At 42.3% G+C, this 12,318-nt stretch overlaps 1 protein-coding gene across 1 annotated transcript in view; it reads right to left on the bottom strand.

Moving 5' to 3' along the window:
- Nucleotides 1-1,030: 1,030 nt before the first annotated feature.
- The window catches only part of LOC115125325 (transcription factor EB-like), an 89,307-nt gene continuing 78,019 nt past the window's right edge, over nucleotides 1,031-12,318 (bottom strand). The window contains 3 exon segments of the mRNA XM_065001861.1: nucleotides 1,031-3,843; nucleotides 4,413-4,560; nucleotides 4,717-4,792. Of these exon segments, the coding sequence (XP_064857933.1) occupies nucleotides 3,319-3,843; nucleotides 4,413-4,560; nucleotides 4,717-4,792 (749 nt within the window). The 3' untranslated portion in view covers nucleotides 1,031-3,318.

The raw sequence follows: 12,318 nt of genomic DNA, 5'->3' as shown, positions 1-12,318 counted from the left end.
CATAATGACATTTGTAATGTCTTTATTCTTTTGTGAGTGTTATGTTTACTGTTAATTTGTATTGTTTATTTCACTTTTGTTTATCTAGTTCACTTGCTTTGGCAATGTTAACATATGTTTCCCATGGCAATAAAGGATCGGAGCCAAAAAAAATTATCACTTAAAATGACATACCCAAATCGAACTGCCTGTAGCGCAGGACCTGAAGCAATATGCATATTCTTGGTACCATTTGAAAGGAAACACTGACGTTTGTGGAAATATGGAATGAATGTAGGAGAACATAACACAATAGATCTGGTAAAAGATCATACAAAGAAGAAAAAAAACATGCTTTTTTTGTACAATGATCTTTGAAATGCAAGAGAAAGGCCATAATGTGTTATTCCAGCCCCAGGCACAATTTAGATTTTGGCCACTAGATGTCAGCAGTGGATGTGCAATGTTATAAACTGATCCAATGAACCATTGCATATCTGTTGAAAATGTTATATCAAGTCTGCCCAAATGTGCCTAATTAGTTTATTAATACATTTTCAAGTTCATAATTGTGCACTCTCCTCAAACAATAGCATGGTATTATTTCACTGTAAATTAGACAGTGCAGTTAGATGAACTACAATTTAAGCTTTCTGCCCATATCAGATATGTCTATGTCCTGGGAAATGTATTGGTTACTTACAACCTCATGCTAATCACATTAGCCTACGTTAGTTCAACCGTCAAGCGGGGGGGACACTGATCCCATAGAGGTTCAGTTGAAATTGAATTGAAAGTGAGCGAAAAAGAGCGAGAGAGAGAGGGACCCTGGCTGGGCTTGTCAGATGGGTCTCTGACTCTCCCTGGTGGAATAAAATAGGAACAGCAATGTTGGTGTCAGATATAACAGTATGATGAAGCTGTTCCAAGACACTGATCAAACTATGTCACACACACACACACACGCACCACACCACACACACACTTTCATCTGCATGCATCACACAGAAACATCACCCAGACAGTAAAGAAACACTCTGGGAGCGCTGGGTGGATTTTGGTAAAACATTTTATATCCAAAGCAAAACCAGAATGCCAGTTTCCCCTGACCAGTCGGCCAGAATCAGTCGAATACAGTGACAAGGGGGAGGGGGACAGTCACAGAGGGGACAACACGCCACAATATCTGCAGACAAGCTCTTTAAAATGTTGGCTGGACAATATACAGAAAAGTAAAACAATTGATTAGAAACATTGGAGCAGGGTAAAGGGGAACTCTGGCAGACAGAGAGAAGGTCAGGTTTGTTCAAGGCTGTGCCAACGCTAAGGCAACAGAACTCCATGGTAGTTCGGACTTCCATCAGAAGGAAGTAGTCTAAATGGAAAACAAAGTCGGGGTCAAAAGTGGCACCATGAAGGAAAATACCCTGTTGTTGTGGTGCTTGGGTTTGGCTTGGTACCGGTACAGGCAATCTTCACATTCACAAAAATCACAATTAAAACTTCATCAAATAAAATAAAATCACCTCTCAACTTAGTCTCTGGCTCCAATTTCTATAGGTTAAAAAAGAGAGAAAATCCCAATCAATATAAAAATGACATCATACTGTAAATGTACATGATCTTCTAAACTCTTCAAAGCCTGGTGACATTTGAATCATTCTTCCACAAAGAGAAGTATAGAATATGGCTCCCCACTGGTCGTACACTGTCACGCAAGTGGCTTGAATACTTTCACTTTTAAATGGCTATTAGAGAAAAAGGTACTTTAGGAATAAAATAAAAAGGACAAATACGAAATAAAATACATTTTAAGTGACATAAAACTGAAAAGTCTTTAATGTACAAAGTCAATTAAATAATATAGCTTCCAGTGCATTGGGAGATGAAATCAAATAAAACAACAAACTATAATAGAATACAGACAAATACCTTTAAAATCATCATTTGACTTCCTTTTCTCTGTACTGATCATAAGCCATATCAAGTCAAAGCGTTGACCTCAGTCCCTCACCCACATCTGAAAGCTATTGGTTTTCCTGTTAGTTTATTTATGTATTGTACAGCTGTAGTTTGGTTTCTACAGAGTTGGTTTGGTTTGTACCTGGTGAGTGTCTAGTTTAACCTGGTTGACCCAAAGCTGACAGTTCTACATGCACAGACTGGGTGAGGTACCGAAGTCTCGCTCAAAGTCTTGATTTGAACACAGCCTCAAGGCACACTGCTGTGTGTGTGTGTGTGTTTGTTACAGTGGAGACAATGACATTACTGGGTTATCTAAGCAAATCTCTATGACTGGTCCTCTCTCTCCTAACTATACAGTACAACTTACTAAAAGACAACCCTCTCCCACCCTCCATCTCAGCCAGAGAGAGTGGGTCTTCAGGTGGCTAACACAAGGCCCGTTGGCAGGTTTGGGTCAGGGCTACAGGAGATCCTGAGTCGCTACATAGCACCCTATGATGCTACACAGTGGCACTACTTAGAAACCTGTGGAGCTATATAACCCCTTGCAACGCTACAACACCTCACAATCAAGGCCAAACCATCTCTCCTCAATGTTCAGAGTTCACACAGGGGTCAGAGGTCATGGAGTGGACTTGGCAGTACCCTTAAGGCTAAAGGTCATAGGTGACACAGGAGAAGGCAGTAGCTTGCAGACTCGAGGTCATGCCAGTGTGTTTTACAAAGTAAGGGGTCGAGGTCTGTGTCTCAAACCTTTGTCAGTGCCTCACCCTTCAAATAACAGGGTCTCTTCTGTGTTAGAGTGAACTAGAATCTGTCTGTGCTGTGCGTGTGTGCGTGTGTGTGCGTGTGTGTGTAATAGATTGTTTATCATTCAGAGGTGCTCTGATATTTACAGTGGTAGGACACAATTATTTCAATCTGAAACATGGTTTCATTTCTCATATTGCTGTTGAATGTGTATCTATACGAGTGCTAAGAAAGGGTGTGCATCTATGAGAATGTCAAGTTTGTGTGTGTAAGTGTGTATCAGTGTTTGTACAGCATGCTTGGAGTGTGTGTGTGGGAGTTTAGAGTGCAAATGTATGCTGGCTGGGTTGTTGAACAGAGCATAAGCATGTCACAGTATATCAGTGCTCAGGGTGTATTTCTACTGTGTGTACAATACGTACCATATGTGTGTGTGTACACACTATGTGTGTGGTTCTACAGTGTGTGTGTATACACACTCTGTGTGTGGTTCTACAGTGTGTGTGTGTACACACTCTGTGTGTGGTTCTACAGTGTGTGTGTGTACACACTCTGTGTGTGGTTCTACAGTGTGTGTGTGTACACACTGTGTGTGGTTCTACAGTGTGTGTGTGTATACTCCATCTACAGTATATCTGTGTCCTCTATGCTGAAGCTGGATCTGCGGCTGGAGTCGACCGAGGCCTCAGGGGACATGGCAGAGAGCAGAGGGTCTCCACCCAGAGGAGACAGGGGCTCGTCCATCATCAGGAAGCCCAGGTCGCCTCTCCTTCCCTGGGTACCAAGGCCGCCCAGCTCCCCTAGCCCCGACAGGCCCTCTGGGAAGCCAGGCACCCCGTCACACAAGTCCAGCGACTGGGCAAAGTCAAAGGGCTGGGAGCTGCCCACGGCTGAGTACTGGAGGGGAAGCTGGGGCTGGAGGTGAGGGGGCAGAGGGGGCAGCTGCCTGAGCTGGCCTTGCTGAGGCTGGAGGTGGTGGGACTGGGGGTGGTGGAGGTGTTGCTGGCCCTGGGCCTGAGCCTGCTGCTGCTGGAGCTTCTCCTCAGGGCTGGTCTCCTGTTTGACGTAGGAACCCATCAGGTCACCAGAACCCATCCCAGAGGGAGAGGAGCTGGGGAGGCCGTGCAGACGAGCCTGCATCTCTAACTCCTACACACAGAGAGCAGGGAGAACGCGTGTGCGAGAGAGAGAAACAGACAGAGAGACAGAGAGACAGAAAGAGACAGAGACAGAAAGAGTGTGCCATCACAGCAGCAAGATTTGTGACCTGTTGCCACGAGAAAAGGGCAACCAGTGAAGAACAGACACCATTGTAAATACAACCCATATTTATGCTTATTTATTTTATCTTGTGTCCTTTACCATTTGTACATTGTTAAAACACTGTATATATATAATATGACATTTGTAATGTCTTTATTGTTTTGAAACTTCTGTATGTATAATGTTTACTGTTAATTTTTATTGTTTATTTCACTTTATATATTCACTTTATATATTATCTACCTCACTTGCTTTGGCAATGTTAACACATGTTTCCCATGCCAATAAAGCACACAGAGTGTGTGTGTGTGACAGATTGTGTGTGTGACAGAGTGTGTGTGTGTGACAGAGTGTGTGTGTGTGACAGAGTGTGTGTGTGTGACAGAGTGTGTGTGTGTGACAGAGTGTGTGTGTGTGACAGAGTGTGTGTGTGTGACAGAGTGTGTGTGTGTTACCTGGATGCGCAGCCACAGTTGTTTGTTGGCCATCTCCATCCTCTTGAAGTTGTTCTCCACCTCTCTGGTCCTCTGCATGTCCTTCTGCATACGCTTGATGTACTCTACTGAAGCCCTCAGAATAGTGCCCTTATTCCAGCGCACGTCCCTACAGAACATTCCAGAAGAACACCTTTAGAAGTATCTCATTTGTTTCTGATGACCATAGTCTAGTTGCACATAGGCGTACAAGAAGAAGGCCATGTACATCAGACCACTTAGACATCGAAGAACAAACAACACACAGTGAAGTGAGATGACTTACAGGTCGTTGGTTTTGGGGATCATACCGCCCAGTTCTTTAATCCGGTCGTTGATGTTGAACCTCCTCCTTCTCTCAACTAAACCACAGGAAAAGATGGGAAAAGGTGTTGCAACAACGGCATTTGGAATTTCATGTGAGACAGTCCACCTTCGACAACCCAAGAACATGAACACAAATGCAGGCAAACACACGCGCACAAATACAATGAGGGGACTATATACTCTGGCTGTTTTTGCTGGCTTTGTGCAGCATAGCCATAATAAAGACTTATAGTGTAGATGAGTAGATGAGTGTTGGAGGTTACTGGAGGTTATAAACAGAAAGATATACGCTTACTATTGAGAAAGGCCGCCGTAGGCAGACATGGCTCTCAAGAGAAGACAGGCTATGTGCTCACTGCCCACAAAATGAGGTGGAAACTGAGCTGCACTTCCTAACATCCTGACCATATTAGAGAGACCTATTTCCCTCAGATTACACAGATCCACAAAGAATTCCAAAACAAACCCAATTTTGATAAACTCCCATAACTACTGGGTGAAATACCACAGTGTTCCATCACAGCAACAAGATTTGTGACCTGTTGCCACAAGAAAAAGGCACCCAGTGAAGAACAAACACCATTGTAAATACAACCCATATTTATGTTGATTTATTTTCAGATCTTTTTACTTGAACTATGTGCACATCGTTACAACACTGTGTATATACACAATATGACATGTCTTTATTGAGTGAGTGAGTGAGTGAGTGAGTGAGTGAGTGAGTGAGTGAGTGAGTGAGTGAGTGAGTGAGTGAGTGAGTGAGTGAGTGAGTGAGTGAGTGAGTGAGTGAGTGAGTGAGTGAGTGAGTGAGTGAGTGAGTGAGACAGGGGGACAGGGGGACAGGGGGACAGGGGGACAGTAGCATTCCTGCAGTTTATTGTGTCCCGCAAACTACTACTAACACACTGACTCTGTACCCCCGCACACTGACTCTGTACCCCCGCACACTGACTCTGTACCCCCGCACACTGACTCTGTACCCCCGCACACTGACTCTGTACCCCCGCACACTGACTCTGTACCCCCGCACACTGACTCTGTACCCCCGCACATTGACCGTGTACCAGTACCCCCTGTATATAGCATCGCTATTGTTATTTTACTGCTGTTCTTTGATGTTCTTAAAACTGCATTTTTGGTTAAGGGCTTGTAAGTAAGCATTTCACTGTAACGTCTACACCTGTTGTATTCGGCATATATGACAAATACAATTTTGATTTGATTTGATTTAACACAGGCACTACACATAAAAAACTAGTGTGACAGGCAATTAGACTTTAGTGCCAGAGCAGCAGAAAGTGTGGGTTAAACATCCACCCGTGGGTTGCCCTGTATCAGCTGAATTACCACAGTGTGTGTGTGTGTGTGTGTGAAAGAGAGAGGGAAAGAGATAGAGGTGTACTTTAAACACACAGAGAGAGAGAGAGATAGAGGTGTACTTTAAACACACAGAGAGAGAGAGAGAGAGAGGTGTACTTTAAACACAGAGAGAGAGAGAGATAGAGGTGTACTTTAAACACAGAGAGAGAGAGATAGAGGTGTACTTTAAACACAGAGAGAGATAGAGGTGTACTTTAAACACAGAGAGAGAGATAGAGGTGTACTTTAAACACAGAGAGAGAGAGAGAGAGAGAGAGAGAGGGGTGTACTTTAAACACAGAGAGAGAGAGAGAGAGAGGTGTACTTTAAACACAGAGAGAGAGATAGAGGTGTACTTTAAACAGAGAGAGAGAGAGAGAGGTGTACTTTAAACACAGAGAGAGAGAGAGATAGAGGTGTACTTTAAACACACAGAGAGAGAGAGAGAGAGGTGTACTTTAAACACACACAGAGAGAGAGAGGTGTACTTTAAACACAGAGAGAGAGAGAGAGAGAGAGAGAGGTGTACTTTAAGAGAGAGAGAGAGGTGTACTTTAAGAGAGAGAGAGAGAGAGAGAGAGAGAGGTGTACTTTGAGAGAGAGAGAGAGGTGTACTTTAAGAGAGAGAGAGAGAGAGAGAGAGAGGTGTACTTTGAGAGAGAGAGAGAGAGAGGTGTACTTTGAGAGAGAGAGAGAGAGTACTTTGAGAGAGAGAGAGATAGGTGTACTTTAAACACAGAGAGAGAGAGAGAGAGGTGTACTTTAAACAGAGAGAGAGAGAGAGAGATAGAGGTGTACTTTAAACAGAGAGAGAGAGAGAGAGATAGAGGTGTACTTTAAACAGAGAGAGAGAGAGAGATAGAGGTGTACTTTAAACAGAGAGAGAGAGAGAGATAGAGGTGTACTTTAAACACAGAGAGATAGAGGTGTACTTTAAACAGAGAGAGAGATAGAGGTGTACTTTAAACAGAGAGAGAGAGAGAGGTGTACTTTAAACAGAGAGAGAGAGAGAGGTGTACTTTAAACAGAGAGAGAGATAGAGGTGTACTTTAAACAGAGAGAGAGAGAGAGGTGTACTTTAAACAGAGAGAGAGAGAGAGGTGTACTTTAAACAGAGAGAGAGAGAGGTGTACTTTAAACAGAGAGAGAGAGAGGTGTACTTTAAACAGAGAGAGAGAGAGGTGTACTTTAAACAGAGAGAGAGAGAGAGAGATAGAGGTGTACTTTAAACACAGAGAGCGAGAGAGATAGAGGTGTACTTTAAACAGAGAGAGAGAGAGAGATAGAGGTGTACTTTAAACACAGAGAGAGAGAGAGATAGAGGTGTACTTTAAACACAGAGAGAGAGAGAGATAGAGGTGTACTTTAAACACAGAGAGAGAGAGAGATAGAGGTGTACTTTAAACACAGAGAGAGAGAGAGATAGAGGTGTACTTTAAACACAGAGAGAGAGAGAGATAGAGGTGTACTTTAAACACAGAGAGAGAGAGAGATAGAGGTGTACTTTAAACAGAGAGAGAGAGAGATAGAGGTGTACTTTAAACAGAGAGAGAGAGAGAGAGGTGTACTTTAAACAGAGAGAGAGAGAGAGAGAGAGATAGAGGTGTACTTTAAACAGAGAGAGAGAGATAGAGGTGTACTTTAAACAGAGAGAGAGAGAGAGATAGAGGTGTACTTTAAACACAGAGAGAGAGAGAGAGAGATAGAGGTGTACTTTAAACACAGAGAGAGAGAGAGAGAGATAGAGGTGTACTTTAAACAGAGAGAGAGGGAGAGAGATAGAGGTGTACTTTAAACACAGAGAGAGAGAGAGATAGAGGTGTACTTTAAACACAGAGAGAGAGAGAGATAGAGGTGTACTTTAAACACAGAGAGAGAGAGAGATAGAGGTGTACTTTAAACAGAGAGAGAGAGAGAGAGATAGAGGTGTACTTTAAACAGAGAGAGAGAGAGGGATAGAGGTGTACTTTAAACAGAGAGAGAGAGAGGGATAGAGGTGTACTTTAAACAGAGAGAGAGAGAGAGATAGAGGTGTACTTTAAACAGAGAGAGAGAGAGATAGAGGTGTACTTTAAACAGAGAGAGAGAGAGAGATAGAGGTGTACTTTAAACAGAGAGAGAGAGAGAGATAGAGGTGTACTTTAAACAGAGAGAGAGAGAGAGATAGAGGTGTACTTTAAACAGAGAGAGAGAGAGATAGAGGTGTACTTTAAACAGAGAGAGAGAGAGATAGAGGTGTACTTTAAACAGAGAGAGAGAGATAGAGGTGTACTTTAAACAGAGAGAGAGAGAGATAGAGGTGTACTTTAAACAGAGAGAGAGAGAGATAGAGAGGTGTACTTTAAACAGAGAGAGAGAGAGATAGAGAGGTGTACTTTAAACAGAGAGAGAGAGAGATAGAGAGGTGTACTTTAAACACAGAGAGAGAGAGATAGAGGTGTACTTTAAACACAGAGAGAGAGAGAGATAGAGGTGTACTTTAAACACAGAGAGAGAGAGAGATAGAGGTGTACTTTAAACACAGAGAGAGAGATAGAGGTGTACTTTAAACACAGAGAGAGAGATAGAGGTGTACTTTAAACACAGAGAGAGAGAGAGAGAGAGAGAGGGGTGTACTTTAAACACAGAGAGAGAGAGAGAGAGAGAGGTGTACTTTAAACACAGAGAGAGAGATAGAGGTGTACTTTAAACAGAGAGAGAGAGAGAGAGGTGTACTTTAAACACAGAGAGAGAGAGATAGAGGTGTACTTTAAACACAGAGAGAGAGAGAGATAGAGGTGTACTTTAAACACAGAGAGAGAGAGAGATAGAGGTGTACTTTAAACACACAGAGAGAGAGAGAGAGAGGTGTACTTTAAACACAGAGAGAGAGAGAGAGAGAGAGAGAGGTGTACTTTAAACACAGAGAGAGAGAGGTGTACTTTGAGAGATAGAGGTGTACTTTAAACAGAGAGAGAGAGAGAGATAGAGGTGTACTTTAAACAGAGAGAGAGAGAGAGATAGAGGTGTACTTTAAACAGAGAGAGAGAGAGAGATAGAGGTGTACTTTAAACACAGAGAGATAGAGGTGTACTTTAAACAGAGAGAGATAGAGGTGTACTTTAAACAGAGAGAGAGAGAGAGGTGTACTTTAAACAGAGAGAGAGAGAGAGGTGTACTTTAAACAGAGAGAGAGAGAGAGGTGTACTTTAAACAGAGAGAGAGAGAGGTGTACTTTAAACAGAGAGAGAGAGAGAGAGAGAGATAGAGGTGTACTTTAAACACAGAGAGAGAGATAGAGGTGTACTTTAAACACAGAGAGAGAGATAGAGGTGTACTTTAAACACACAGAGAGAGAGATAGAGGTGTACTTTAAACACAGAGAGAGAGAGAGAGAGGTGTACTTTAAACAGAGAGAGAGAGAGATAGAGGTGTACTTTAAACACAGAGAGCGAGAGAGATAGAGGTGTACTTTAAACAGAGAGTGAGAGAGATAGAGATAGAGGTGTACTTTAAACACAGAGAGAGAGAGATAGAGGTGTACTTTAAACACAGAGAGAGAGAGAGAGGTGTACTTTAAACAGAGAGAGAGAGAGGTGTACTTTAAACAGAGAGAGAGATAGAGGTGTACTTTAAACACACAGAGAGAGAGATAGAGGTGTACTTTAAACACAGAGAGAGAGAGAGAGGTGTACTTTAAACAGAGAGAGAGAGAGGTGTACTTTAAACAGAGAGAGAGAGAGAGAGAGATAGAGGTGTACTTTAAACACAGAGAGCGAGAGAGATAGAGGTGTACTTTAAACACAGAGAGCGAGGTGTACTTTAAACACAGAGAGCGAGAGATAGAGGTGTACTTTAAACACAGAGAGCGAGAGATAGAGGTGTACTTTAAACACAGAGAGCGAGAGAGAGGTGTACTTTAAACACAGAGAGAGAGAGAGGTGTACTTTAAACACAGAGAGAGAGATAGAGGTGTACTTTAAACAGAGAGAGAGAGATAGAGGTGTACTTTAAACAGAGAGAGAGAGAGGTGTACTTTAAACACAGAGAGAGAGAGAGAGATAGAGGTGTACTTTAAACACAGAGAGAGAGAGAGATAGAGGTGTACTTTAAACACAGAGAGAGAGAGAGATAGAGGTGTACTTTAAACACAGAGAGAGAGAGAGATAGAGGTGTACTTTAAACACAGAGAGAGAGAGAGATAGAGGTGTACTTTAAACAGAGAGAGAGAGATAGAGGTGTACTTTAAACACAGAGAGAGAGAGAGATAGAGGTGTACTTTAAACACAGAGAGAGAGAGAGATAGAGGTGTACTTTAAACACAGAGAGAGAGAGATAGAGGTGTACTTTAAACACAGAGAGAGAGAGAGATAGAGGTGTACTTTAAACACAGAGAGAGAGAGAGATAGAGGTGTACTTTAAACACAGAGAGAGAGAGAGAGAGAGTGTACTTTAAACAGAGAGAGAGAGATAGAGGTGTACTTTAAACAGAGAGAGAGAGAGAGAGAGATAGTGTACTTTAAACAGAGAGAGAGAGAGAGATAGAGGTGTACTTTAAACAGAGAGAGAGAGAGAGAGAGATAGAGGTGTACTTTAAACAGAGAGAGAGAGAGAGAGAGATAGAGGTGTACTTTAAACAGAGAGAGAGAGAGAGAGAGATAGAGGTGTACTTTAAACAGAGAGAGAGAGAGAGAGAGATAGAGGTGTACTTTAAACAGAGAGAGAGGGATAGAGGTGTACTTTAAACAGAGAGAGAGAGATAGAGGTGTACTTTAAACAGAGAGAGAGAGATAGAGGTGTACTTTAAACACAGAGAGAGAGAGATAGAGGTGTACTTTAAACACAGAGAGAGAGAGATAGAGGTGTACTTTAAACACAGAGAGAGAGAGAGAGATAGAGGTGTACTTTAAACACAGAGAGAGAGAGAGATAGAGGTGTACTTTAAACACAGAGAGAGAGAGAGATAGAGGTGTACTTTAAACACACAGAGAGAGAGAGAGAGATAGAGGTGTACTTTAAACAGAGAGAGAGAGATAGAGGTGTACTTTAAACAGAGAGAGAGAGAGATAGAGGTGTACTTTAAACAGAGAGAGAGAGATAGAGGTGTACTTTAAACAGAGAGAGAGAGAGAGAGAGATAGAGGTGTACTTTAAACAGAGAGAGAGAGAGAGAGAGATAGAGGTGTACTTTAAACAGAGAGAGAGAGAGAGATAGAGGTGTACTTTAAACAGAGAGAGAGAGAGAGAGATAGAGGTGTACTTTAAACAGAGAGAGAGAGAGAGAGAGATAGAGGTGTACTTTAAACAGAGAGAGAGGATAGAGGTGTACTTTAAACAGAGAGAGAGATAGGTGTACTTTAAAGAGAGAGAGAGATAGAGGTGTACTTTAAACAGAGAGAGAGAGATAGAGGTGTACTTTAAACAGAGAGAGAGAGATAGAGGTGTACTTTAAACAGAGAGAGAGAGATAGAGGTGTACTTTAAACAGAGAGAGAGAGATAGAGGTGTACTTTAAACAGAGAGAGAGAGATAGAGGTGTACTTTAAACAGAGAGAGAGAGAGATAGAGGTGTACTTTAAACAGAGAGAGAGAGATAGAGGTGTACTTTAAACAGAGAGAGAGAGAGAGGGATAGAGGTGTACTTTAAACAGAGAGAGAGAGAGGGATAGAGGTGTACTTTAAACAGAGAGAGAGAGAGAGGTGTACTTTAAACAGAGAGAGAGAGATAGAGGTGTACTTTAAACAGAGAGAGAGAGAGAGATAGAGGTGTACTTTAAACAGAGAGAGAGAGAGAGAGAGATAGAGGTGTACTTTAAACAGAGAGAGAGAGATAGAGGTGTACTTTAAACAGAGAGAGAGAGAGAGATAGAGGTGTACTTTAAACAGAGAGAGAGAGAGATAGAGGTGTACTTTAAACAGAGAGAGGGATAGAGGTGTACTTTAAACAGAGAGAGAGAGAGAGATAGAGGTGTACTTTAAACAGAGAGAGAGAGATAGAGGTGTACTTTAAACAGAGAGAGAGAGAGAGATAGAGGTGTACTTTAAACAGAGAGAGAGAGATAGAGGTGTACTTTAAACAGAGAGAGATTGTAAAAAGGAGCGGGATGTTCAAAAAGTGCAAACTCATTCAAATTGTGTTTTTGCAAGGGAGACAGAGAGAGGGAGCGAGAGACAGGGGGAGAGAGAGAGAGAGACACACAGAGAGAGACACACACAGAGAGA

The sequence above is a fragment of the Oncorhynchus nerka genome, linkage group LG15, assembly GCF_034236695.1.
Source record: "Oncorhynchus nerka isolate Pitt River linkage group LG15, Oner_Uvic_2.0, whole genome shotgun sequence".
Taxonomy (NCBI): domain Eukaryota; kingdom Metazoa; phylum Chordata; class Actinopteri; order Salmoniformes; family Salmonidae; genus Oncorhynchus; species Oncorhynchus nerka.
The sequence above is the reverse complement of the archived record's forward strand: the minus strand, read 5'-3'. Positions and strand labels throughout refer to the sequence as shown.